This window comes from Carcharodon carcharias, chromosome 16 (genome assembly GCF_017639515.1).
Source record: "Carcharodon carcharias isolate sCarCar2 chromosome 16, sCarCar2.pri, whole genome shotgun sequence".
In the NCBI taxonomy this organism is placed as follows: Eukaryota; Metazoa; Chordata; class Chondrichthyes; order Lamniformes; family Lamnidae; genus Carcharodon; species Carcharodon carcharias.
Window position 1 is genome coordinate 14,204,602 of NC_054482.1, and position 25,997 is coordinate 14,230,598.

Consider the following 25,997-nt stretch of genomic DNA (forward strand, 5'->3'; position numbering starts at 1 on the left):
CAATTGAGTCAGATTGCAACTATGCTTGAAAGTACTTACCTTGAAATCCTGGCAATCCTATCATGCCCGACCTTTCGGCTCAGGCCAGGTGAGATCTGGGCAGTGAAGTGCGTCCCTGGGGCCGAGCTGAGAGAGCTGTAGTGTCGTAGGCAAGAAAGCCGGTCCCCCTATTTTATAGCACTAGCTGCCATAAATCAGGTAAGTTTAAAGGTCCAACAAGGTCTTTGGCAAACTAGGGAGAAGGTAAATACATAAGGTAAGTGGGTAGGGTTGGGCGTCGGGTTTTGACAATCCTGGGGGGTGGGATGTTGGCTTGGGCCTGGGGGTGGTATCAGGACAGGTCTTGGGGAGGGTAGGGTTGTCGGGTCAAGTTGTGCCTTGTGGGGTGTGGGAGTGGACAGTGTCAGGTCTGGTCTTTGGTGCGGGGGAGGGGTGTCAGGTCAGGTCCGAGGGTGGTGGGGGCGAGAGTTGGGCCTGTTGTGGCAGGGGAGGGGGGTGGAGAGTCAGGTCTGACAGTAGTGGGAGTTCCCGTCAGGGAGCGGAGTCTCTTGGGATTGGGGGTAGTCCCTTAGGGAGGTGTGAGAATCCCCAAGGCAGGGATGGGGCAAGAGTCAGGGAGTCCCATAAGGAAAGGGGTGGTCGGCAGAGGGGGGGGGGTACTGGAAGTTCCCTGGGGTTGGGGGGAGTTGGTGTGGGTCTGTACAATAGTTATCCAGAAGCTACAATTGGTTTTAATTCTTTTTCTGGATAATTATTGATGTAACACAGTCTAAACCATCCGAAGTTTGCAATTTAAATCACATTTTCGGGTGGTTCCCAGTGCAGGACAATTGCCCATGGTGGGAGTGTGGGGTGTGGGTCCCCAACGGCACTTTGGGGTACCCCCAAATACGACACCCTGGAGCTCAGAAATTATGACTCATTGAAGCGAGGGTGGAGGAGAGAGGTTTAAGAAGATGACTTTCAGTATTGGAAAGAAGCTGGGACGGTCCTGGAACAGTGAGCAGTTTTGGCAGATGAGAAGCAGGACCTTATAGTGCTTTAAGTGGTCCAGCCAGATCTGGAAATGAATAACTAAACCAATTGTAAGTCAACAAAGTTTCTCAGGTTTAATGGGCTTTATCCCTAGCTTTGGGATTCCTCTTTGAGAATTAATCTGATCCAACCCAAAATTGGAACGATTTTATTTCCAGCTCTAAAAGTTTATTCTTCAAATAAGACAACAAATTAAAAGAATGAAATAGAACATCAGTAAGTTTGTTTTATTTCCAATGCTTGAATCAAACATTCATGGACAGTATGGTTTGTCATATGGAAGATTTACTGTTTGTAATATTTGTACAAGACAATGGAACAATACAGTTGATCCTGTTGACTCAGTCTAATTTACAATGATTCAGCCAACTAGAGTATTTGCAACTCATCTGAAAGCATACCCACATTGGAAGAACAAACATTCTGCACTACAGAGATAGGCTTCATACACTCTCGGGTATGATTATGGCTCATTTGCCTCTCTAACTTACATGGTTACATATTTTATTTGGGAAAAACTGCACAATGTTCATCCATTTAGGCTCTATTTTCAGTTTCCAATATGTTATTGGTGCAAAATGTGCATGAGATGCAGGAAATTTAAAGCATCTCTTGTTCAGCTGATATTTCTAGAAGTGTGAACTGATAGAAATCTACAACATCAACAACAGACCTACCAATGAATTTGCAAACTACAAGTCACAGTCCTTGGCAACCAAGATTCAGACAAGAGAAATGACTGACTGAAGTACCTCATGAGCATTTTGAACTAATTTACTGCATGTATATATACAAATTTTAATGATCAGTTCTTTACTATATGTTCGGTTGATTATATCTAAGCTTTTGCCCTTGATCTATTGTGCATAACATGATTCCTCTGCAATTATATCCAGTTGTCAGGTGTGCCTTTAGTATCAATTTGTTCTCTGCTTGCTGGTCACGTCAAGAAGAGGTTGTATAAAAAACATGGAGGCACTTATTAAAATATTCAGTCACTGGAATAAATCCACTACGGATTTGGTTATATGTAAAGCCCTTTTTTCTGTATAATCAATAAAAGATGTTTTCCATATATAAAGAACAGAGGATGATACCTTGTTTTAAAAAGATAGCAGCAGAATTATTTGAAAAGCTTAGTTCAAATAATAAAACAAAGCTTAATAATCTCTTAGAATTTACTACCAAACTCCTTTAACTTTCACTGTAGGCTAATGGGCCTTCAAGTGGCCACAAGGAAGGTGGACAGTCAGAATTCAGGCAGGGTAAAGGTACAGGACTTAGCACAATATAAAACTGAGTGCTAGACCAAGATTATACACACCTTTTGAAACTATTACTGCAGTTTTGTTTTTATAAACATGATCATCTTACCCAAAGTTGAACCCTGCCTTTTTGTAGACACTAGGAGAGGCAGATTTCCAAGACACTGGCAAAAAACCTTTCCTCAAAAGTACCAGTATACACACATCATGTTCCTTTCTTTAGTCTCATTTCTAAACAATATTTTCAGATGGTCTGACAAAGCATATTTCTTTCTGGCTCTTGGTTGTGATTCAGCCTTCTGGCAGCTCTAAAGTAGAATAATTCAATGCAAGATGAAAGCTCAACAGCTATTGTCGGATTTTTAAAAGCTTTTAATCAATTTAAATTGGGTATCCCCACACATATGACAGCAGATTCACAGTGCTTGTATATTAAAGCTTGTGTTTTCCTTTATCTGCTGTACTCTACGGCATGAATACCTCCGTGCTCATAACACTGACAGTGTTGTAGATCTACAAACATTTGTGTCTACAATGTGATGTTGGATTAACAGAGCCTGATTCATGAAAGTAATGGATGGGGAGGAAGCCAAACTTCAATGCTGATTCAGCTGCTGAGTCTTGGCATTCCACAATGAAGCCTAATGTAACCAACACCTGGCCAGAAGTAAAAGAGCAAGTGTGTTGCATGTAGCATGCTCTCCTGGGCAAGAGAAACAACTGTTCAACAGAAAAATGCCTTTAAAAGGCATTTCAAAGTCAATGTCCTTAACAGCTACACAGGCCTTTCCAAGTTCAGTTTGGTTTTAAAACAATGGGGAATACTGAAAGTAGTCATTAGTTCTGACGTGATTAAAACATGTTTTGAAGAATTCAAACAAGTTGTTTTCTAGGTAATATGGTTTCAAGAGAACAACAGTGAAGGCATTTACAAATAATACTGCTTCCAAGTATACACACACACACAGCACACATACAGACTAGATTTTCTGTGAAAAAACGCACATTTTGTCTCAGTGATATTGTTCCTGAAGCCAAAGCCACAATTAAGTGTTTCTGATGGGTAAGGCTATCCTATCAACCATCTTTGCTCTCTCATAAATGTATACAAGAACGAGAGATTAAAAAATGATCTCCAAACCAAATGAGGTCAGATCACTACAGGGGCTCAGTGAAGTACTCTGGACCAGAGTGTATTTGCAGTCTCACTGATTCTTTGCAAGCATTAAAGTCCATCAGCTGTTTGCTGCCTTATTTTTTGGCTTCAAGTTTTTTCATCTAAATGTTGCATGGATTGATAGAATAAGTGGGCTAGATTTAAGATCTAAGTAGTTACAGACTGCACTGTCACAATTTCTATTACGAACGTGTTGTCCTTTTTGCAGTGCCTAAACATTCGCAAAAACAATTTACATCATTTCTACAGTGTGTAAACTTCTCTGGTAACAAGTAAATCAGATTATTAAAAAATACATGGCAGAGCTAGTGGTCTGAATGTGTTATAACTTGGCCCCAGTCATTACTTATTACAACTTTGACAGTGATGTTGTGTGGAGTGAAAAATGCTTAGGTACAATTCACAGTGCATCGTTCTCCATATGCAACAGATCTTGGTATTTTAAAAGTCTCCATTACACTTGAACAGAGAAACTCAAGCGTTCAAGTCAAAGTATGTTCCCAACATGTACTTAACCATTCCAGAGGTGACAACACAACTTGGAAAATTAGTTACACAAACTACCTCTGACCAGAGAGGCTTTCAGAATACAGCAAATTGCCAATGCTGAGGATCCTAGCATTACTCTTCTCGTCAGTGTGCCAGCATAGATCACCAGTTTATTTGGCAATGATATTAAGGCTTTTAGTTCTTAGTTTGGACCACTGACAGGATTGAAAGTTCAGACACGTTCTTTCCTTCTTCCAAATGATTACAATTACGCTCCTCTATTATGACCATAATGTTGCTTAGTTAACAGCCCTATTGAACATGATAGTTTTTTTGAAAAATTACAATAAGGAATTTTCTGCATACACCAATGAAAATAAATGCTGTGGCCTTCCAGGCACCATCTTGTGCTGTGGTGTAACAATCACTTTCCAGGCGCTACGTTCGGCTCCTTCTCTTGTCGTTGAATAAGTTTTTCAACAAGTATACCTGGAGACATGACACTATAAGCATCACAGACAGGTTCACCACTGACCAGAAATTTACCCGATCATAGTTTCCTTCTTGCAGGTTCCGATCCCGTGCCTCGAAAGCTCGAAGCAGCCCCTGAATCTGGTTGCTTTTACTAAGTCTGCCTTTCACGTTGTTTATAGATTCCTAAATAAAAACAGAAAAACGTCACACATTTTAGAACATAAGACATTTGGGTTACAACAGAAAAGCTGCACGAGTTAAATAGTGGTAGCATTTGACACAGCAATTCTACTCTGAAAATGTATTTATTTCTGAAAATAAAATTCTAGACGAAAAGCTAAATATTCTTTAATTTTTCACAAGGTCAAGGTTTAATTTGATTCCACTGAATCACAGCTCTTCACTCCCAAAAAAGCAGGATGACCTAATTCTCCAGCTGATACTTCCACTTGGCTGATTATTGCCCTCAATATTGGAGACAGTCTCAGTTGCATCAGTAGTGGCGTACTCATTTTTCCCAATTGAGGTGCATGAAATAAAACAAGAGACTCTGGATATGAAAGAAATAATTAGAAATGTAAATAAGGTTCACACAAATTTTACCTCCCCCAATTTTGCAAATGCTATTCTTATTAGTTTTTAGCATAACGTACACTGATGCAATATTTGCCCGTCAATGCATTTTCAAAGTGTTTTTTCTCTAAGATTCCCTCCACCATTACAATGGAAAATGACGTTTAATCTCTATCTACTATATTACCGATCTCAGTCACACATCAACAGAGGGAGTGTTGTTTACAAGCACATGACATGCATCTCTGAGCAGCTGAGAGCGCAACGGGGACAGGAGGCTGGGTGAATTCGCCCAGCTAAAATGACAGGGGATCTAAAAAAGGATCCGTACTAATTTTCCACTCTGCCTTAGTGGTTTTCTCCTTCCATACGTTATTCCCAGACCAGGACTTGAAAGTAGGACCGTCAGGCATGGTCTGTGGAGCTGAATCCCACAACAGTGTATTTAGCAAAAGAGTGATTTCAACAAGTAACTGATAACATATTCAAATACAGAATTTTTGGAGGTGTACACAGAAATAGCACTTTCTGACTTAAATGTGTGCACCTTATTGGGGCATAATGGGTTCTACATACAATTACAATTATACAAGTTCAATTTGTTTTTTCTAACAACTTGCAGCTTTAGAATATCTGAGATTTAGGCTTGTTTTGAGTTATTCTGCTACTATATTGGAAGATTTAGTACTTAGGGATTTTGCATTGTAGATTCTGTACCACATCTTCTCATCCAATAGGTGTCAAAATAATCTATCTTTTTATGTTAAGATGCTGTCTTTCCGGTTTTAATTTTGCTCTAAGGTTTATAAATTTTTATGTATATTTGTTGAGCTTGACCACAGATATTCTGTATGATTACAGATCTGCAATTAATACCAAAATAAAGCTTCAATACTTGCCATAAAAATGACAGTTCTTTTGCTGAAAGCACATGTTGCTTTACTATTTAACATGACTGGAAAACAAGGGAAGTTTGTTTGCAAACTGGGGAGGGACTGCTGGGGAAAGAGTTATAGGAAAAGCAAAGCTGCACAAACGTCTCTGTACACCATGAGTGCTGGGGTAGAAATCCACCACAGAATTATTATGGTGCAGGAGGAGGCCATTCAGCCCATCGTGTCTGCACCGGCTCTCTGAATGAGCATTATGGCTCAGTACCATTCTCCTGCCTTTTCCCCGCAACCCTGCACATTGTTTCTATTTAAGTGATCGTCTAATGCCCTCTTGAATGCCTGGATTTTCCCAGAAATTTTTCTCACATTGCATTTGCTTCTTTTGCAAATCATTAGATCTATGCCCTTTCATTCTTGATCCTTTTACGAGCAGGAATAGTTTCTCCCTATCAACTCTGTCCAGCCCCTTCATGATTTTGAACACCTCTATCAAATCTTCACCTAGCCTTCTCCTCACCAAGAAGGACAGTCCCACCTCTCCAATCTACCTTCATAACTGAAGTTTCTCATCCCTGGAACCATTTTTGTAAACCTCTTCTCCACTCTCTTCAATGCGTTCACATCCTTCCTAAAGTGTGGCGCCCAGGACTTTACACAATACTCCAGCTGAGGTCTACCTGTGTCCTGTACATAACTTCTTTGTTCTTGTACTCTATTGCCCTCCATACTCCATAGCCTAGGATACCATATGCTTTATTAACTGGGGAGGGAGTGGTGGGGAAAGAGCTATAAGAAAAGCAAAGCCGCACAAACATCTTTGTGTATTAACTCCAACTCTCCTGCCTTTAATGACTTATGCACATATACACACAGGTCCCTCTAATCCTTTTTAAAAATTTGTTCATGGGATGCGGGCATCGCTGGATAAGCCAGCATTTCTTGCCCATCCCTAATTGCCCTTGTTCAGAAGGCATTTTGTTTTAAAATTAGATAGCTCTGGGTCATGTGTAGGCCAGACCCCCAGGTAAAGACATTAGAACAATCCACAATGGTTTCATGGTCATCATCAGATTTTTAATTCCAGATTTTTATTGAATTCAAATTCCACCATCTGTCGGGGTGGGATTCGAACCCGGGTCTCCAGAGCATTCCCCTCGGTCTCTGGATTACCAGTCCAGTGACAATACCACTACACCACCACCTCCCCTCCTGCACACCCTTAAGAATTGAACCCTTTATTTAATATTGTCTCTTCATGTTCTTTCTACAAAGATGAATCATCTCACACTTCTCTGCATTGAACTTCATCTGCCACCTGTCTGCCCACTCCACCAACTTTTGAAGTTCTACACTGTCCTCCTCAGAGTTTACAATGCTTCCAAGTTTGTATCATTCACAAACTTCGAAATTGTCCCCTGCACATCAAGATCTAGATCATTAATATATATCAGGAAAAGCAAGGTTCCCAGTACCGAGCCCTGGGGAACTCGACTACAAACATTCCTCCAGCCCAAAAAATGTCCATTAACCATTACTTGCTGCTTCCTATTATTCAGTCAATTTTGTATCCCTTTTCTTCCATGAGCTATAGCTTTTCTCACAAGTCTGTTATGCGATACTGTATTGAATGCCTTTTGGAAGTCCATGTCACCACATCAACAGCATTACCCTCATCAACCCTCTCTATTACCTCTTCAAAAAACTCCAGCAAGCTGGTTAAACATGAATTTCCCTTAAGAAATCCATGCTGGCTCTTCCTAATCAACCCACACTTTTCCATGTGACTATTAATTCTATCCTAAATAATTGTTTTTAGACGTATCCCCAACACCAAAGTTAAACTGATTGGTCTGTAACTGTTGGGTTTATCCTTACAACATTTTTTGAACAAGGGCATGTTTGCAATTCTCCAGTCCTCCACCTCCTGAGTCTAAGGAAGACTGAAAGATTATGGCCCTGCAATTTCCACTCTCACTTCCTTCAATATCCTTGGATGCATCTCATCTGGTCCCAGTGCCTTTTCAACTTTAAATACCGACAGTTTATCCAATAGCTCCTCATCAATTTTGAACCCTTCTAGTGACAGAGTTTCCTCTTCTGTCACCATGGCCTGGGTAGCATCAGCTTCCCTGGTAAAGACAGATGCAAAGTATTCTTTAACACCTCAGCCACGCCCCTGCCTTTAAAGTAAATCCCCTTTTTGGTCCCTAATCGGCCCTACTCTTTTTACCACTCTCTTACTATTTGTGTGCCTATAGAAGACTTTGGGATTCCCCTTTATGTTGGATGCCAGTCTTTTCTCATAATCCCTCTTCGCTTCTCTTATTTGCTTCTTCACCTCTCCTTTGAAGCTTCTGAATTTAATGTAGTTCTCAATTGTATTTTCTACCTGATACCGGTCACAAGCACGCTTTTTCTTCTTTACCTTAATTTCTATCTCCTTTTTCATCCAGGGAGCTCTGGATTTGTTTGCCTTGCCTTTCCCTTTTGAGGGAACATACCTTGACTATGCCCAAATTATTTCTTCTTTGAAAATAGCCCATTGTTCAGCTACAGCTTTTCCCATCAACCTTTGGTTCTAGTCTATCTGGGCCAACCCTGTTCTTGCCCCATTGAAGTTGGGTCTCCCCAAGCTAATTATTCTTACTCTGGATTGACCACTGCCCTTTCCCATCACCATCCTAAACCTTACGATACAATGGTCACTGTCTCCTAAACGTTCCCCCATTGACATTTGATCTACTTGGCCCATGTCATTTCAAAGAACCAGGTCTAGCAGTGCCTCCTTTCTTGTTGGACTGGACACATACTGGTGTAGAAAATTCTCCTGCACACACTCTAGGAACTCTTGCTCTCTCCACCCTCTTTCCTACCACAATCGCAGTCTATATTCTAGTAATTAAAGTCCCCTATAATGTTTGCTTCGCTCTGTAATTTCCCTGCAGATTTGTTCCACGACATGCTTCCCACTAGTTGGTGGCCTTTGGCTACACCAAGCAATGTAACTGCACCCTGTGTGTTCCTTAGCTCTAGCCAAATTGATTCTGTCCTTGAACCCTCTGGGACATCCTCTTTCTCCAACACTGCAATGCTCTCCCTGACCAATGCAAAGGAATGCTCTTCTAAACCTATCAGAAAACATAGTAGGTTTAGAAGAGTTCCTTTAATTGAAAGCGAAGACAACTTGTCACTTACAATTCTAGAAGCACTTGTCTCCTTTATCAAGTTCTCTCTATGCTCTGTTTCAAGTGAGGAATTGGCCAAAAGTGGACAACCCAGTAGCTTTGGATAATTGCACGCATTTTGAGTATACCTTCTTTTAAAAACGAAGACCATAAAACATTTACATTCATTCACTTTAAAATGCTTGTTCTAAATCTTTAACCCCTCTCCAGTCACAATCCCTCTAATTTGTTTTGGTGCGCACACATGTAGGACCTAAAGTCTAAGGCTGCAGGACAGGAAGGGCAGCAAAGGGAAAGAGAACAAGAGTATCTGTACCATTTTTTCCATGATTTGTAACAGTATTATTCCAAGATCAGAAAGTGCCCTACAACTTTATCAAGCTGGGCCAGGGCTGGATACACCTGAGCTTAAACATACAGCTTAATTTTTTCAAAATCCAAGTTAGTGATAGGGAAGGCACCTCACTACTAATGAAAACCAAGAAAATTTACCCCCTTACCTTCACACATTACTGCATTCATCAAAAAAAACTAACAGCTAAACCTATGGTTTGAGATTGCGGCCTGCCGTTATGGGAATCAAGCGATCCTACCACTTCTGCCACAGGGATACTTGTTAAATACTGGAGGGTTAGCACGTTAACCTAAATCACAGCAACACAGGGGTAAGAGTGGTCAAAGACAAAAAAAGTCTGAAAATTAGTGGCCAAATATAAAAAAGTCTGATTTTTTTTTGTGACAGGAATCATGTGGTGAAATGCAAAAGCTTCTAGCCACTTCAAATGGGTGGAGTCATTAGACTTCAAGTGGGTTATTTTCCATTACTTTTCACTTTGTTTACCTTCTATTACCATCAAGACCATGGGCAAATTTATTTGTATAAAATCACTAAAGTGACCTGAGCATTCAGTGCAGTTAGTGCATGTAATACAGGACAAACTTCACATTAACAACAGAATATGACCATACCAGATTATGTACATGTGAAGCAAAGCAAAGGGCTGCAGCAGTGCCTCACAAACTATTTTCCAATCTGACCCCATTTTAACTCTCCGCCATCTTCTCAAGCAAAATAGGATAGACAATAAAAGCTGGCCTTGCCAGCACTGCCCACATTCCATGAACGAATACATATAAGAAAAACTTGAAAATTAACATGAACCCAGACGCCAGTAAAAACAAAACAGCAATAAAGCTGGTATATTATTAAAGTTTGTGCCTTATAGATAACATATAATAATAATACATTATATAAATATGAAAATCTGTATTTTAAAAATACTTAGTAAAAATTGTATTATCTTACTTGCACATGTTTTAGCCAAGCTCGCCACATCCCATGGTGACAGGATACTCAATGAAGCCCCTCTTTCCATCACCACACACACACACCCATTTCTTCCCAACCCACCTCCCCTCCCCACACTCATTCATTAAGCAGGTGCTCTTTCCAACACCCCCTCCCCCAAACACTCACTTACCAGCTCCTCTTCACAAACCCCTCCCTCCCCACAACCCCTTACTCACGCCCACCCTCCCTATTCAGTCCCCACTCTCACCTGCCCTCCCCACAGCCTCTCACTCACACCCTCCCTAACCACAGCCTCTCACTCACGCCCAGCCTCCCCATAGCTCATGCCCTCCCTCCCCACCCATCCGCTATTTACACCCTTCCTCCCCATTCAGCCCCCTATTCACACTCTCCCTTGCCACTCACCACCCCCACTCAGCTCCCTACTCACGCCCTCCCTTCCTCCCAACCCATCCCTCTACTCACACCCTCCCTCCCCACTCAGCCCTCTACCCACGCCTTCCCTCCACACCCACCCCTCCGCTCAAGTCTCCCTTCCTCACCCACCCCTCTGCTCATACCCCCCCTCCCCACTCAGCCTCCTACTCACACCCTCCCTCCCCACTCAGCCCCCTACTCATTCCCTCCCTCTCCCTACTCACGCACCCCCTTACTTATGCCACCCCTCACCTCTGGGTGATAGGAGCTTGGGCCTCGGGGGCTCAGAACCTGTTGGACTGGGGAGCATCACCTCTTCTATCCCTGGGTGCTTGGATAAAGCAAGGGTCCCAAATAGGCCGAGCCTTATGCAGAAAGTGGCCTGCTGCTGAGGGCGGGATGTGGCTGGCTGGAGTCTCCCTCCCGCACCTCGGGACCGGAGCCAGAACCCGCAGCCAAGCAGTTGGCTGCAATTGGGTGAGCGCCAAGTCACTCCGTCCGTAACGGGGCTTCGGACCGGGCGAGGCGATCCAGCTGCCCTGTACCAGTGGCAGAGATTCCTGCAGTGGAGGTGACACCAGGAAAACGGCCCAGCACAGGAAGGCTGTACATGGGAGCAGCAGCTACTGGGGTAAGACTTCTGCATCACCCAATTACAGACGCAAGTCAAAGCCAGGTCAGAGTTGCTGACAGATTAAAGAGAAGGGGGCTGAGTGATGGCTCCCCTGGGCCAGGTGGAGGCCAGGAAAAACATTAAAAGGGTGGCATTCTACGATCCAAAAGTCAGAATTCCACCAAAATAGCGGAAGCCTCAGATCCCTGTGTAGATGGGGAGCTTACAGGCCATTGCAATCTTATCTAATTTCTGTTTGTTTTTGCTCGATCTGTTCATTGCTCTTTACATTTCAAACAAAAGCTGTAACAGAATAAAATGACCAGCTAAACTGTCACCTACTAGAATATCTTCCAGTTTCATATCAAGCAATTCTCCTCCTTGTAGAAAATCCTTCCAGCTGTCTGAATCGCCCTCGGGTTCCATGTTGTCCAGAATAAGCTCAAAGAAGACTATCTTCTCTGAGATAGAACTAAATGAGTTGTCAAAGCAAAACATGTAGTCTCCATTCTCAGTTTCAACGCTAAAAATGCAAGAGAAGTTTTTATTTTAAGGGTGAGGAAATATTCAAATGTTTAAAGGTTGCTCATTAAAAATGAAAGCAATGCAGATGGCGAATGATTTAGAAGTTTCTGTCATATCCAAAATATACGATTTTCTGCGGCTTTGCACTCATACCCTACTTAATAAATTGATAGTATAAGTGATGGGGGGGGAGTGGGCGCAGATGCCCTCTGTTGAAAAGCAGTGTGAAACTTAAGTCAAAATTTGACAATTAAAAGACTGAACAATTCTTATTAAGTTCATCAGTAAATACAGGTTACAGATTTCACTATTTTTGTATTCTAAAGTGAGTGAAAGCTATTTGTCCTTAATCCTTTGATCGTTCAGTGTGCACAGTGTCACCAGCCACAATCGTTTCCTGTGATGTGTGCCATCAAACATTAAAAGTATTGCAAAACATCGGGGGTTGACTAGCTTTGTGATCAAATGTTAGGTTCAATTTATGTTGCCTGAAATTTCAAATTCTCCAGCAGACAGTGAGTTGAAAGTTGATTGGATTTGTTTTATAGATCTCATCTTGCATTCCCCATGGATCCACACAAGCCTACGTCTGGAATCTTTTTTTTTTCTTTTCCAGCCCTGTGTCTCAACTCTGGCCTTCTGTTTCCTTCCACCCCACCCACACCCCACAGCCCTTAGCAGAGGCTTCAGCTGCCTCAGCAAAAATGACACAGGGTTAATTCCTTCACCTTCCCCAGTCATCAAAATGCTGAAATGAACAGAAAATGCTGGAAATGCTCAAGCAGACCTGAAATGTTCGCTCTTGTTTTTATCTCCACAGATGCTGCCAGATGGGCAGAGTTAATTCCAGAATTTTCTGTTTTTATTTCAGATTTCCAGCATCTGCAGTATTTTGCATCTAAATATCGATTTGCACTTGTTCAGAACTTTAGGAAACCTTTTTCCCTTTAAATGTGCGATATTGAATTCAAATGTTTGAATTATATTTAACAATTTACACGCATATAAACTAACAAACAGAACGAATCCACTGTGACCATTTGGTGACAGTGCCAGTCATATATTAATAGACCTGAACGCATTTAGACAGTCTAGAACAAACACTTGAAGGTCCTTCTTCCTGCTGCCAAGATATTAGCTGAAGACGGCATTACAGTAGTGACACATGGTTTTATATTCAATAATTCACACTTGTAAACTAAAGAGAACCGATCCACAGTGACCATTTGATGTCAGTTGCATTGTAGACCTCAATATGCTTTAGACAGTCTAGAGGAACTCTTGAAGGTCCTTTTTCCTGCTGCCAGGGTATTAGCTGAAGACTGCATTATCCGTGGTAAAAAGAGGGGAGGGAAATACACGCAACTTACACTGCAGATCATGTGAACTGCACATGATTTAGTGCATTGGAGTCTGTGGCATACAGTCCACCACATTATTCATTTCATCTAAATGACCTTGGCTCACTAATTGGCAATACCTCACCACTTCCCTGAAGTTAGCAGTAAAAATCAAGATTTATCAGTATTTATAAATAGACTAATAATTCTTAAATAGAAAATACAAATATAAAAGAACACAGATCTGTATTAAGATCCTGTTAATACTACATATTTAAACATTTATATCTGACTATACACATCTATTACGTCATAGAGGGCAAAGGTTCTGAGAGATGTTACAGGTGAAGTTAATGGGCTGATCATTTTAAAGTCTAACCTGATGTGACCAACAAAACACGTCTGAAGCTAGACTCATGTAGTAAAAATAACTCCAAGCAGAACCTCTGTTGCCATCACTTACCTGTGTACGCCATCAGATTTCCTCTGATCAAAAAACAGAATATTTCCATTCGGTGATGCAATATAGAAATCCACATCTAATCCTGCCCCATCAATCACCTAAAGGGCAGATGAAAAAAAATAATGGACTTTTTCTCAGGATGCTGTGTATACATCTGATTTATATTTCATCAAAAAATATGCACATGTTTAAAAATGTTTTTATTTGCTCAACCTTTTCAAAACAGGCAGCTACAAAATTCCCCTTCAGTCCATTGATCACATTAAAAGCAAGGAGAGCGATTTGCTGTGTATTCACCAATCTACCATTTCATTCTTTTCAATCTGCAGACAAATCGCTTAAATCAAATGGATCAACAGCAACAGTTGCAAGTTAAAAAAAAGTTGCAAATTTGACAGCAGATTACTGAGCAACCGAATTTTTTGGTTTTGACATTTTCTGTTATGCCTGTTAAAGTGGTCAGGTAAATGCTGTATATTACTGTTGGAGGTTTTAGAGCTTTAAATTATATGTTCCAAAGCAGTTTTTGTATAAACCTAGATAAAGGCAAGTTTGTTTTATTGCACTCAAGTGCTCTCCCTTCACAGGCGATTTGAAAGCTAAACTAAAGATGTTCTATGTAAAATTCTTACAGTGCACAACTGATTCCTTTTGCGTACACCAACAAAAGTTAACTTAATTTTAGTTGGAAATCTGCTCACCAACAGTGTTCTACACCAAATTATCATGATTTGGATTACAGACACTCCACTGTACTAAACCTCCATTTAGTAATATCAGCACCCTCCTTGATTCTTGATCCTTACTCAGAGCAGCCAGCCTTTAGATAGTTTGCCGTGTGGCAGGTTTTTGTATCATTTTGTTTTGTAAAAGCATTCACAGATTGTCCTATTTAAGTGACTGGAAATAAGTAGAGAAAAAAATCACATCTTCTGAACCATATCATGCACAAGGATTGTTCCAATATGTTTTTGAGATGTTTAATTTACACTGGCAGAGAAAAGTTCCAATCAGCAATTTACTATGTTTTGGATAAAATTATTGAGTTTTCAATAAAGTTATTCAGGTTTTTTCATTTAATTAAAGTGCCAAAGGCTAACCATTATACTAAGTGTGGCAGAATTTCATATTGCGACATTTTGCAGATAATTTCATTAATAGCTATGATATCTCTACTCAATTAAATATTTATATACTCAAAACTAAATCTTGAAGAGTGCAGATAAACAAGTGGAAAGGACATTGCACTAAAGAAGGACTTTGTACGAACAGGTACAACTCATAATACCTTGAGATTGTCAATGGATGTAAGATGATGTTAAATTACTGCCACATGGCCAGTTTGCCCAATCAATGTGACATTAATCAGTTTAAAACAATTCCAACTGCCCCCCAACCTCTCCCTAAAGTCCAGTAGTCAACGCATTGCCCTAAAAAAAGGTCATTAAAAAAGGGATTATGAAAGTTAAGTTTTGGAATTGTAACGCAGTGATCAGGTTTGGATATAAAATAGCAAAAAGTAAGATGATTTTTTTTGCTTCAAATTCTGGCAGGAGAAATGGTAGCCGCCATTCTCAAAAAGTTAACTTCAAAATTTGATAAACTTGACCAGAGGCAAATGAACACTTCGACAATAATCAAGTTAAAGCTGCAAAGTAAATGAGCATGGAAAATTTGCAGTCCAACTAAAGCAGACAGAACAAAAGCTGGTTTGACGAGTTATTTTGCAATTCATCCAGGTTTGAAGCTTCTTAGATTTACATTCTAAAATAATGCAAACTGGTTGCAGTGTATCAGAAATAGAAAGACCCTTGCCCTGGGGAAATGAGGGGAAGGAAAGAGAGAAGCAGCTGGCTAGTAACAGTGTCGTTAAATAGTCTCAATTGCATTTGAGAGGGTGAATAGGAATATAATTTAGAGCTTCAGTTCAAATTGATGAGGCTACATTTAATAAACTAATATTTGAAAAGCTCCGGAGTATTGCATTGTAATATATCTAAATTAAACTTTGATGCATGTGTCACAGGGCAGTGCATTTTTAAAATCCACCTGCCACATATGCAGGTTTTGTGGTCTGTGAGTCATTACAAGCTAAATTACAAAGTTCAATGCTGGAAAACCTTTGAGCTATTGGGTCACCCCAGTTTACTTTGTATTTGCGGTGTTGGGTCACAGTGAACTAATAAATTCTGAGCATGACATCCTGAAGCAAAGGTATACTGCCAACAGACCAGTTTAGATAGAGCCTGGCAGGGTGGTTGCACTGACCTCTTTTCTGTGGCTTTGTGGTCACTCGGGTGACCCTGTACACGAGGTCTTCTACAATCGATGGGCGTCACAGGGACTGGTGCACTAGCGACAACATTATCCTTAATTTGTTAAGTTTCTTTTCTTTTGTATGATTTAGGTGTTTTTTAGTTGCGCCCTTCTAAAAAGAGTATTTGTTTTGTTTTTTTTTTACTTGGGACAACAGGGTGCATGAGTTTACCGAGAAAGGAAATATTGCCAATACCATTCAGAAGAATACACTTTGGTCACATAATTACAGATCCTGATTTCCTGTAAAGTTAATTTTGTAAACTTTCTGTAGAAGCACATTTTTCCCTCCAGAGATGAATTTTCCAGACTCTAGGATTCCTAGATTCGTCGGTTAGTTTTGTAATGCCACATGCCAAATATGGCTTTGTGCACAGTAACTCTTTCGAGTACAAACATGTTTCCATCTGTTCCTATTCGGATGAAGTTACATTGTTTTTCATAGTTTGCCATTGTGAGATTTGAACTCTTGATACTCTTTTGAGTAAACCTGTTTCCATCTGTTTCAGATGAAGTTACGTTGTTTCATAGTTTGCCATTGTGAGATTTGAACTCTTGATCTTGGGGTTACAAACCCAGTACCATAACCACTTGGCTATTTAGGCCAAGCAAATATTAGTGGATTTGACCCTCCAACCTTCAGGTCTATTGTGTATTAAGTGGTTGCATAGCACTAACCTACTGAGCTAGTAGTGGCAGATCAGAAAAGTGAACATCCAACCTCAGATGTCTAATTTCACAAGAGGTCTCATGATAATTAAAAATTAGGCTATCCTGTGTTAATTGTATATCAACTGCGGTTAACTATATTCAGGTGGAGGGTATTGATTGGGTTGTTACTTGAGCACATATAAAAAGACACTTGTTGACACTGTGGTGTGGTTGAGTTAGGAGGTTTATACTTGTAAAGTTTCACTCTGTTAATAAATCTAAACTGAGTAAAGATTAGCTCCAGTTTCATCCTTCACTAGCTGGCGATCTGGTGTATAAAGTTCTGTCAGCAGGAGCGGCTGCACTTAAGAATTAAAATTCCTTCTTAAAGATGAGCCACTGAGCTTTAATCTTTGGGCAAGCTCAACTCAAAGCATGACTCTTGACTATGAAAGCTGAGTGCAATGATGCCAGAGGACCTGGTCTACTGAAGTACTCTCCTTAAAGGTGGCAGATAGGTTCTTGAAAGGCTTTTTTGCATACAATTTTACCCTTTGCAATATTTTTTATCTATTATTTAATAACCCTTCATTTGGGAATCTTTGTTTCCCCCCCCTCTCTCATCAGTACTTTACATTCTTCTTGCAGTTTGTTTGATGTTACACCTTACATTGAGGTCCACAAAATGACAGGCTCCTGTTTTTCAGACAATTGATGAGCTAAGGTATAAAGGTTGACACGATTATCTCATAGTCGTCACACTTTGACAACAACTTGAATTTACACAGCACCTTTAATGCAAGAAATATTCCAAGGCACTTCACAAATAAGTACAAGTGAAATAGGTGAAAGGGGAAATTAGACAGCTTAGCTAAAGCTTGATCAGAGTTTATTATTTTTAAAAAAAGGCAGCGAGTTCTCTGCTGCAAATGGTGAATAGAGGTGAGGATGCACAGAGGGCCACAAATAAAAGTTTGAGGGGGAATATGGGACTACAGGAGGTTGCAGTAGTATATGGCAGTGTTAAGCTTCACAGGGGCTTATAGATATGGATGAGGATTTTAAATGTCATGTGATGGTGGAGTTGGGGGCAGGTGATAAGGAATGAGCAAGCTACTTGGAGCAGTTTTGGACAAGTAACTGTTAATGAAGAGTGGAGGCTGGGAGGCCAGCATGGTGACCATTTGAGTAGAGTTTGGGGATGATAAAGGCATGGATGCTTTTAACTCTCAAATCAAAATAAGGTAACTGGCCAATAGTATTCTAAAGACGAAAGCAACTTTTTAATATATGAATCAACTAATCAAACTGTCAGGTTAATAAGAATCCACGACTGACACTACACTTTAAAGTTTTGTTATTTTTTGGTCCTCTAGCAAATGTATTATTAATCAGATGTGAATGTGACAGCATCACTGTAAGTTCCACTCACCAATCAGCTTCTGGGAACTACATAAAAGCAATTCTTGTTGATTTGAACTGTTAGCTGCACTCAAGAAAGCAAAGCAGAAATCACAAACTCACTGGGGTATATTTCCACCAGAGAGAAATGCTCTGCTGCTTTTGGCCTCCGACTTTGCAATCTGAGTCTGTACACCTCGTGGATCTTCATTCCTATCAGTGTGTCCTCTGATACTCTACCCTCAAGCAGCTCCTGGACTTCACTCATTTCACCTGTCTCCAAGCTTAGACAAGTATCTGTTGATGTTTCATGCTGATTCCACCTTGCTAAGTTGTTATTATTCCACCACAGGACTTCTGACTTTAATTCTGGACTCCTTCCTATTCATCCTCATCTATTTTCCTATTGCTGGTTTACAATCATGTTTTAATGTATTCTAATTTCTATGTAAATAGGCCTAAGTAACTTGTGCTCTCCCTACATTCATTCGCATTTTGACAGCTGCACCAGACCCACACCCATCACTCTATTTCCATCTTTGCTCTCTCTCTTAACTTCTTTTCTCTTCACCTGTCCTAGACTTTCTTCTACTGTCGTGCCTCCTTTCACTTTTCCTCTCTCAGGTACTCTGCCCTCCCAATTCCCTACTCCAACCCTTCAGCACTTCTCAACCTTCCTGCTTTCCTGCCACTGTCTCAGGCTTAATTCCACGTGAGATAAACCTTCAGCTTCCTGCTGTGTCTTTCTTGGCATCTTCTAACAGGCTTAGAGGCACTTGACACTGGCTCATTACAAGCAACAACCTCGATTGCACCAGCCCACTTTCTCATCGACCTTCCTGTCCAGTGCGCTTACTGGGGGCTAACCTTGCTCATTTTCTTCCTATCCACTTCATCCTTCCCACTGATGACCCTGTGGACTTTGCCAGTGGATCAGCTCTCACCAGTCCTCTATGCATCTCGTTCCAGAATGTCAATTCACTTATAAACAAAGCCTTTGCCATCTAGCAACTTACTGCTGATGATTGCATCAACATCATAGCCTTAACAGAAACCTGGTGAGGGATGATGACACTTTCCCCCTGAATGAATTCTCCCTGGCCAGCTATATCTTCACCACTTGCTGCTCAAGACCATCGTGGTGGTGGTGTGGGACTTATTACAAGGTCACACTGTGGCCCAACCCCTACTCCTCTGACACTTTCTCTGTTTTGAGCATCTCACATTTTTCCACCCTCTCACCTCTCATTCAAAATCATGATTCTATACCTGCCTCCCAGGTATGATAAAAAAGTTTTATCACTGAAATTTCTCCACTGGTTTCCTCCCTCAGCCTTTTCACCAAACGACTTCTCATCCTAGTTATTTCAATCTCCATCTCAACTCATGTTCTCTCCCCTCTGAATTCACTACCCTCTTATCATCCCTAAATCTCTCCCTCCATGTAAGCTCCCCAATCCATGTTCATAGGTTGACCTTGCCATCTCACGTGGTCTTGCTCCTCCTATAATTTTTAATCACAAATAAGGCCATCTCTGATCACTTCCTTGTATTGCTGACTGTGCACTTCCCTATTTCATGGCTCAACCCTACCTCCTTTTGCATCTGACCCTGGAAAAACCCATTCCCCAATTTACTTACAACTGCAATTTCAAAATCTCAATTAGCTAGCCTTTGGCCCTCCATTTGCACAACATTTCTGCAGCTACTGATTTACTAAACCAAGGCCTTATTGTTGTCTTCGATGTCCTAATCCCCAGTAAAACCATTATTCTTTCTCACCCTGGCCACTCCCCTAGCACAACCCTCACCTCCGCTCCCTCAAGTCCAAGGGATGTAGTCTTGAAAGGATATGGTGGGTAACTGGTTTAGCTATTCACCACCTGATCTGGCTGGATCACTTCAAACGCAATCGGGTCCTACTTCCGAGTTTGTGGACTTCTTTGGCACTAATATTGAGAGAATCCAATCAGTTGCCTCTGCCGAGTCCCTCCTTTCCACTCTCCCACCTGACCAAACATCCATAAATGCTCTCCCCTGCCCTAGTCCTGAACTGGCATCTTTGTCTAGTTTCTCTCCTATTGCCCTCCCTGAGCTCATCTTGTCCATGAGATTCTCTTCTTGTTTCTCCATCTTGTTCCCATTAAACTGCTGATCACCCAACTTCCCTCTTGGACCCACTGCTACCAATATTGGAAATGGTTCTCTTTACATGTTGTCCCTCTCCTTCAAATCTGTCATCACCCCTCAAAAAAAAAAACGCTTGAATCCCTTCGTCCTTGCAAACCACTGTTCCATCTCCAACCTCCCTTTCCTCTCCAAAGTCCCTGAACATGTTGTCTGCGGCAGGTGATGAGGGAACCAACAATAGAGAAAGACATACTTGCCCTCATCCTCATCAGCCTGCCTGCTACAGATGCATCTGTACATGACAGTATCAGTAGGAGTGACCACCGCACAGTCCTTGTGGAGACTAAGTCCCATCTCCACACTGAGGTCCCAACTTCACACATCGTGTTGTGTGGCACTACCACAGTGCTAAATGGGATAGATTTCAAACAGATCTAGCAATTCAAGACTAGACATCTATAAGGCGCTGTGGGCCATCAGCAGCAGCAGAATCGTACTCGAACACAATCTGTAACCTCGTGTTCTGGCATATCTCCCGCTCTACCTTCACTACCAAGCGAAGGGGTCAACCCTGGTTCAATGAAGAGTGCAGGAGGGCATGCCAGGAGCAGCACCAGGCATACCTAAAAATGAGGTGTCAAACTGGTACAACAACAATCAAGCTACAACACAGGACTACTTGCATGCCAAACTGCATAAGCAGCAAGTGATAGACAGAGCTAAGTGATTCCACAACCAATGGATCAGATCTAAGCTCTGCAGTCCTGCCACATCCAGTCGTGAATGATGTGGACAATTAAACAATTCACTGGAGGAGGAGGCTCCACAAAAAGCCCCATCCTCAATGATGGAGAAGTCCAGCACATCAGTGTAAAGGATAAAGCTGAAGCATTTGCTACAATCTTCAGCCAGAAGTGCCGAGTGGATGATCCATCTTGGCCTTCTCCTCTGGAGGTCCCCAGCATCACAGATACCAGTCTTCAGCCAATTCAACTCACTCCACATGATATCAAGAAATGGCTGAAGGCACTGTACATTGAAAAGGCTATGAGGCCTGACAACATTCCGGCAATAGTACTGAAGTCTTGTGTTCCAGAACTTGCCACGCCTCTAGCCAAGCTGTTCCAGTACAGCTACAACACTGGCATCGACCTAGCGATGTGGAAAATTGCCCAGGTATGTCCTGTACACAAAAATCAGGATAAATTCAACCCGGCCAATTACCGCCCCATCAGTCTACTCTCCATCACCAGTAACGTGATGGAAGAGGTAATTAACAGTGCTGTAAGGTGGCACTTGCTTAGAAATAACCTGCTTAGTGATGCTCAGTTTGGGTTCTGCCAGGGCCACTCAGCTTCTGACTTCATTACAGTGTTGGTTCAAACATGGACAAAAGAGCTGAACTCCAGAAGTGAGGTGAGAGTGACTGCCCTTGAAATAAAGGAAGCATTTTACTGAGTGTGGCATCAAGGAGCCCTAGCAAAACTAGAGTCAATGGGAATGAGGGGGAAAACTCCCTGCTGTTTGAAGTCATACCTAGTCAAAGGAAGATGGTTGTGGTTGTTGGAGGTCAATCATCTCAATTCCAGGACATCACAGCAGGAATTCCTCAGGGGTGTGTCCTCGGTCCAACCATCTTCAGCTGCTCCATCAAAGGTCAGAAGTGGGGATGTTCGCTAATGATTGCACAATATTGAACACCATTAGCGATTCCTCAGATACTGAAGCAGTATATGTCCAAATGCAGCAAGACCTGGACAATATCCAGGCTTGGGCTGACAAGTGGCAAGTAACATTCACACCACACAAGTGCCAGGCAATGACCATCTCCAACAAGATAGAATCTAACCATTGCCCCTTGACATTCAATGGCATTATCATCACTGAATTCTCCACTATTAACATCCTGGGGGTTATCATTGACCAGACACTGAACTGGTCTAGCCATATAAATACTGTGGTACAAGAGCAGGTCAGAGGCCAGGAATTCCGTGGCAAGTAACTCACCTCCTGACTCCCCAAAGCCTGTCCACCAACAACAGAGCACAAGTCAGGAGTGTGATGGAATACTCTCCACTTGCCTTGATAAGTGAAGCTCCAACAACACTCAAGAAGCTTGACACCATCCAGGGCAAAATAGACACTTGGCTGACACCCTATCCACAAACATTCATTCCCTCCACCATCGACATACAGTGGCAGCAGTATGTACCATCTACAAGATGCACTGCAGAAATTCACCAAGGCTCCTTAGGCAGCACCTTTCAAACCCACGACCACTATCATCTAGAAGGATAAGGGCAGCAAACACATGGGAACACCACCACCTGGAAGATCCCCTCCAAGTCACTCGTCATCCTGACTTGGAAATATATTGCCATTCCTTCACTGTGACTGGGTCAAAATCCTAAACCTCCCTCCCTAACAGCACTGTGGGTGTACCCACACCACATGGACTGCAGCAGTTCAAGGAGGCAGCTCACCATCACCTTCTCAAGGGCAGTTAGGGATGGGCAATAAATGCTGACCTAGCCAGTGATGCCCACATCCCATTAATGAATTTTTAAAAATCCAGAACTGGATGAGCGGAGATTTCCTCCAATTAAATATCAGGAGGACTGAAGCCATTGTTTTCAATTCCTGCTCCAAACTCCGTTCCCTGGCTACTGACTCCACCCCTCTCTCTGGCAACAATCTGAGATTAAGCCAGACTGTTCACAATCTTGGTGGCATATCTGATCCTGAGGTGAGCTTCTGATCCCATATTTGTGTCTTCATTAAGACTGTATTTGCCCTTCTGTAATAGTGCTCAACCTCATTCCTGGTCCAGCCCATCTGCTCCAGAAACGCTCATGCATACCTTCGATACCTTTAGACTTGACTATTGCAATACATTCCTGGTTGGTCTCCCACATTCTACCCTCCGTAAACTTGAGGTCATTCCTAATTAGTGGACACCATTCAGTGTCCATGCCCTCAATTGCCGAGGTCCCAAGCTCTGGAATTCTCTCCATATACACCTCTTTCCTCCTTTAATTCATTTCTGAAAGCTTCCTCATTGACCAAGCTTCTGGTCATCTGACCTAATATCTGACCTTAAATGGCTCAGTGTTATATTTGTTCATATCATACTCCTGTGAAGCACCTTAGAACATTTCATGATGTTAAAGGAGTCATATGAGTTTCCGTTGTTGACTATATTATGAACAGAGCAGAATGCATCCCACAGCGCAGGGACAGAAACCATGTCAATGCATGATTTTCAGTCAGTCCAATATACTAGATGACTGCTCCCTGGAGATTCACACTTTCTATATTGTTAAGAAAAGTATAACAAGTTATTTGGAAGCCTGTGTACAACATGATTTGAATTATTGTCTTTCCATTAAAACAAAAGGACTCCATTCCAGATTGAATGTTTAAATTATTAGTCTACACGTTATTGCTGGGAAAAAAGAACAATCTGAATAGTCGCAAATTGCGCCAGCAAAATTATATTTCATGAAGTTAATTGTCTACCATTCCAAAACAAAAACACTCCAGGGATCTGAAACAGAATTATTTTCATGACGAGCAATCAGTTATGACAAATGTCTACACCAGGAACAGCCACTCTCAATCAGTTGCAACAATGGAACGGATTTCTCAAACTGGGTTTTGAGCAGTGGCTTCTTACAGTAATTTAGCTTATGTTCTCTAACAATTAATTTATGGAATTGGTTGATCCAACAGCATACCTGACAAATACATTTTCTGATTGACTGATCAAAAGAGATAACTAAAAAGGAAGCAGTACCCTTACAGATGGAATCCCAGATACTTTAAATTTGCAATTCTAAATGTCCTGTAATTGCAAGCTCAGATACTCAACATTTGCAATTCCACAAGTCCAGCAATTGGAACATCAGCCACTCAACCTTGCAATTTCAGGTACCTTTTTTTACAATGCCAGTACAGGACCCAAATTTGCAATTCCAAATGTCCTGCAATTGCAATCCCGATTGTGTTACAATTGTATTCAACTTTGCAATCATATGTACTTCACGTTATCCTAAAACATGACCATTTTATTTATTCTTTCATGGGAAGTGGGTATCACTGGCAAGGCCAGCTATTGTTGCCCATCACTAATTGCCCTTGAAAAGGTGGTGTTGAGCCCCAGGGTGACCAACCATCCTGTATTTAACAGGATCGTCCTGTAATTTATATTTTGTCCTGCCTCCAGTTTGGTTGCTCCCCAGGATGCCATTTGTCCTGTATTTCTCAGGAAGTGACTGCGAAACTGTTGGCAAGTCCCATCTGGCCACTGCCCTTGTGTCATTGGTTTCTGTATTTGCACATTGCGCTCCTGCACATGGGCTGCATTCTCGGTCAGACCACTCAGCCACAACTCGGAGTTCTGGAGCTGATGCTCATTAAGGTAAGTTGCCAAAGTTTGTGGGTGGGTGCAGGGGTTAGGTAAGGGAAAATGGGGGAAGAGGAAGATCAGACAGGCCCCAAGGATGGAGGCTGAGTCCCTCCCAGGGAGGGCCCTGAGACTGGGCCTGATGCCAGGGGACTAGCAATACAGTCTGAGTCTTTGGTTGGGGTGGGGGGGAAGAAGAGACAAGCAAGGGTTAAAAAGAGGGGCTAATGAGGGGTTTGGTGAGAGGGGCTCTTGAGGGAGACTGTAGGGCAAGGAGAGTTGGGAAGTGGTGTGCTTGTGTGGTAGAGAGCAGCATGGAGCATCTGGGAAACAGTACGCAGAGAGTTGAGGGGTGCAGACTTTAAGTTTAATATGTGGAATGATGTGAGGGGCCTAGTTTTATAACTGGGCAATTTCCAATTTCCCAAGACAGGAGCTTAATACTCTTATTAAGTGGATAATTATCAGGCCCCCTGCTCCCACCCGCACCAGCAACCCCAAGTGTCCCTTACTTTATTTCCTCAGAGTTGGTCACCCTGGAGTGAGCCACCTTCTTGAACCACTGCAGTCCAGCTGGTGCAGGTACACCCAAGGTAATATTAGGGAGGAAATTTATTGCGAAACAAATCAAAAGCCCGTCGATTTCTCTCTTAAGTATTAAAAAAAAAGCAACAAAAAAAGAGGAAGTTTGCCCATGGCCGACCTGATACTCAATTTCCAAGGTAGCATCTTTCTTCATGGTTTGATAGAAACACTCCTTGTGCCCGGCCGGCAGAGTGAAAGTGAAATCGCTGTCAAAGGACTGGGGGAAACTGAGTGAAACTTGCGCCCAGTCAAAGAGGCAGAATAGCAGCGGGAAAGAGAACAGGCCCATGGCTGAGCCCTTGCTGAGGGAAGCAGAGAACGGAACGGAGGGTCAAAGGCGAGCGCCAACCTTTGCCCCCCCCCCAACGGAGGCTACACGAGCACCCGTGCAGCCAATCACATCGCAAAACTCAGCCGCGTCAGACGTCAACCGCCAGCCAGCCAGCCAGCCTCGCCATTCGCAAGAAAAACTGCCTCTTTGATTCACTGAAAACCGTGTGTCATTAATTATTACTCAATTAAATGCGAATTGTATATATACATATATAACTGTTGTTGTCGGTCTTTAAGCTTTCTGGTATTGGTGTCCCAACCCCCCCTCCTCCCCCTGACGAATAGCTTCTTGGTCCTTGTAGTCCCGATCGTCTCTTCAGACGCTCGAACTTGGCGCAGACTGAAAACAAAACTACAACTCCCGTGGTGCATTGCGGCAGCTCTTGCGGGCGAGTGTTTTGGTGGGATGGGTTTG

The 25,997-nt window shown here is 42.0% G+C and overlaps 1 protein-coding gene across 1 annotated transcript; it reads right to left on the reverse strand.

The window, feature by feature from the left end:
• Positions 1-1,241: 1,241 nt before the first annotated feature.
• On the reverse strand, positions 1,242-25,602 carry tmed5 (transmembrane p24 trafficking protein 5). The gene is made up of 4 exons (XM_041208514.1): positions 25,368-25,602; positions 13,762-13,859; positions 11,776-11,956; positions 1,242-4,623 (listed from the first exon to the last, which is right to left on the reverse strand). The coding sequence occupies exons 1-4, from the start codon at positions 25,536-25,538 to the stop codon at positions 4,405-4,407; spliced, it is 669 nt and encodes a 222-aa protein (XP_041064448.1). The 5' UTR covers positions 25,539-25,602; the 3' UTR covers positions 1,242-4,404.
• Positions 25,603-25,997: the final 395 nt, after the last annotated feature.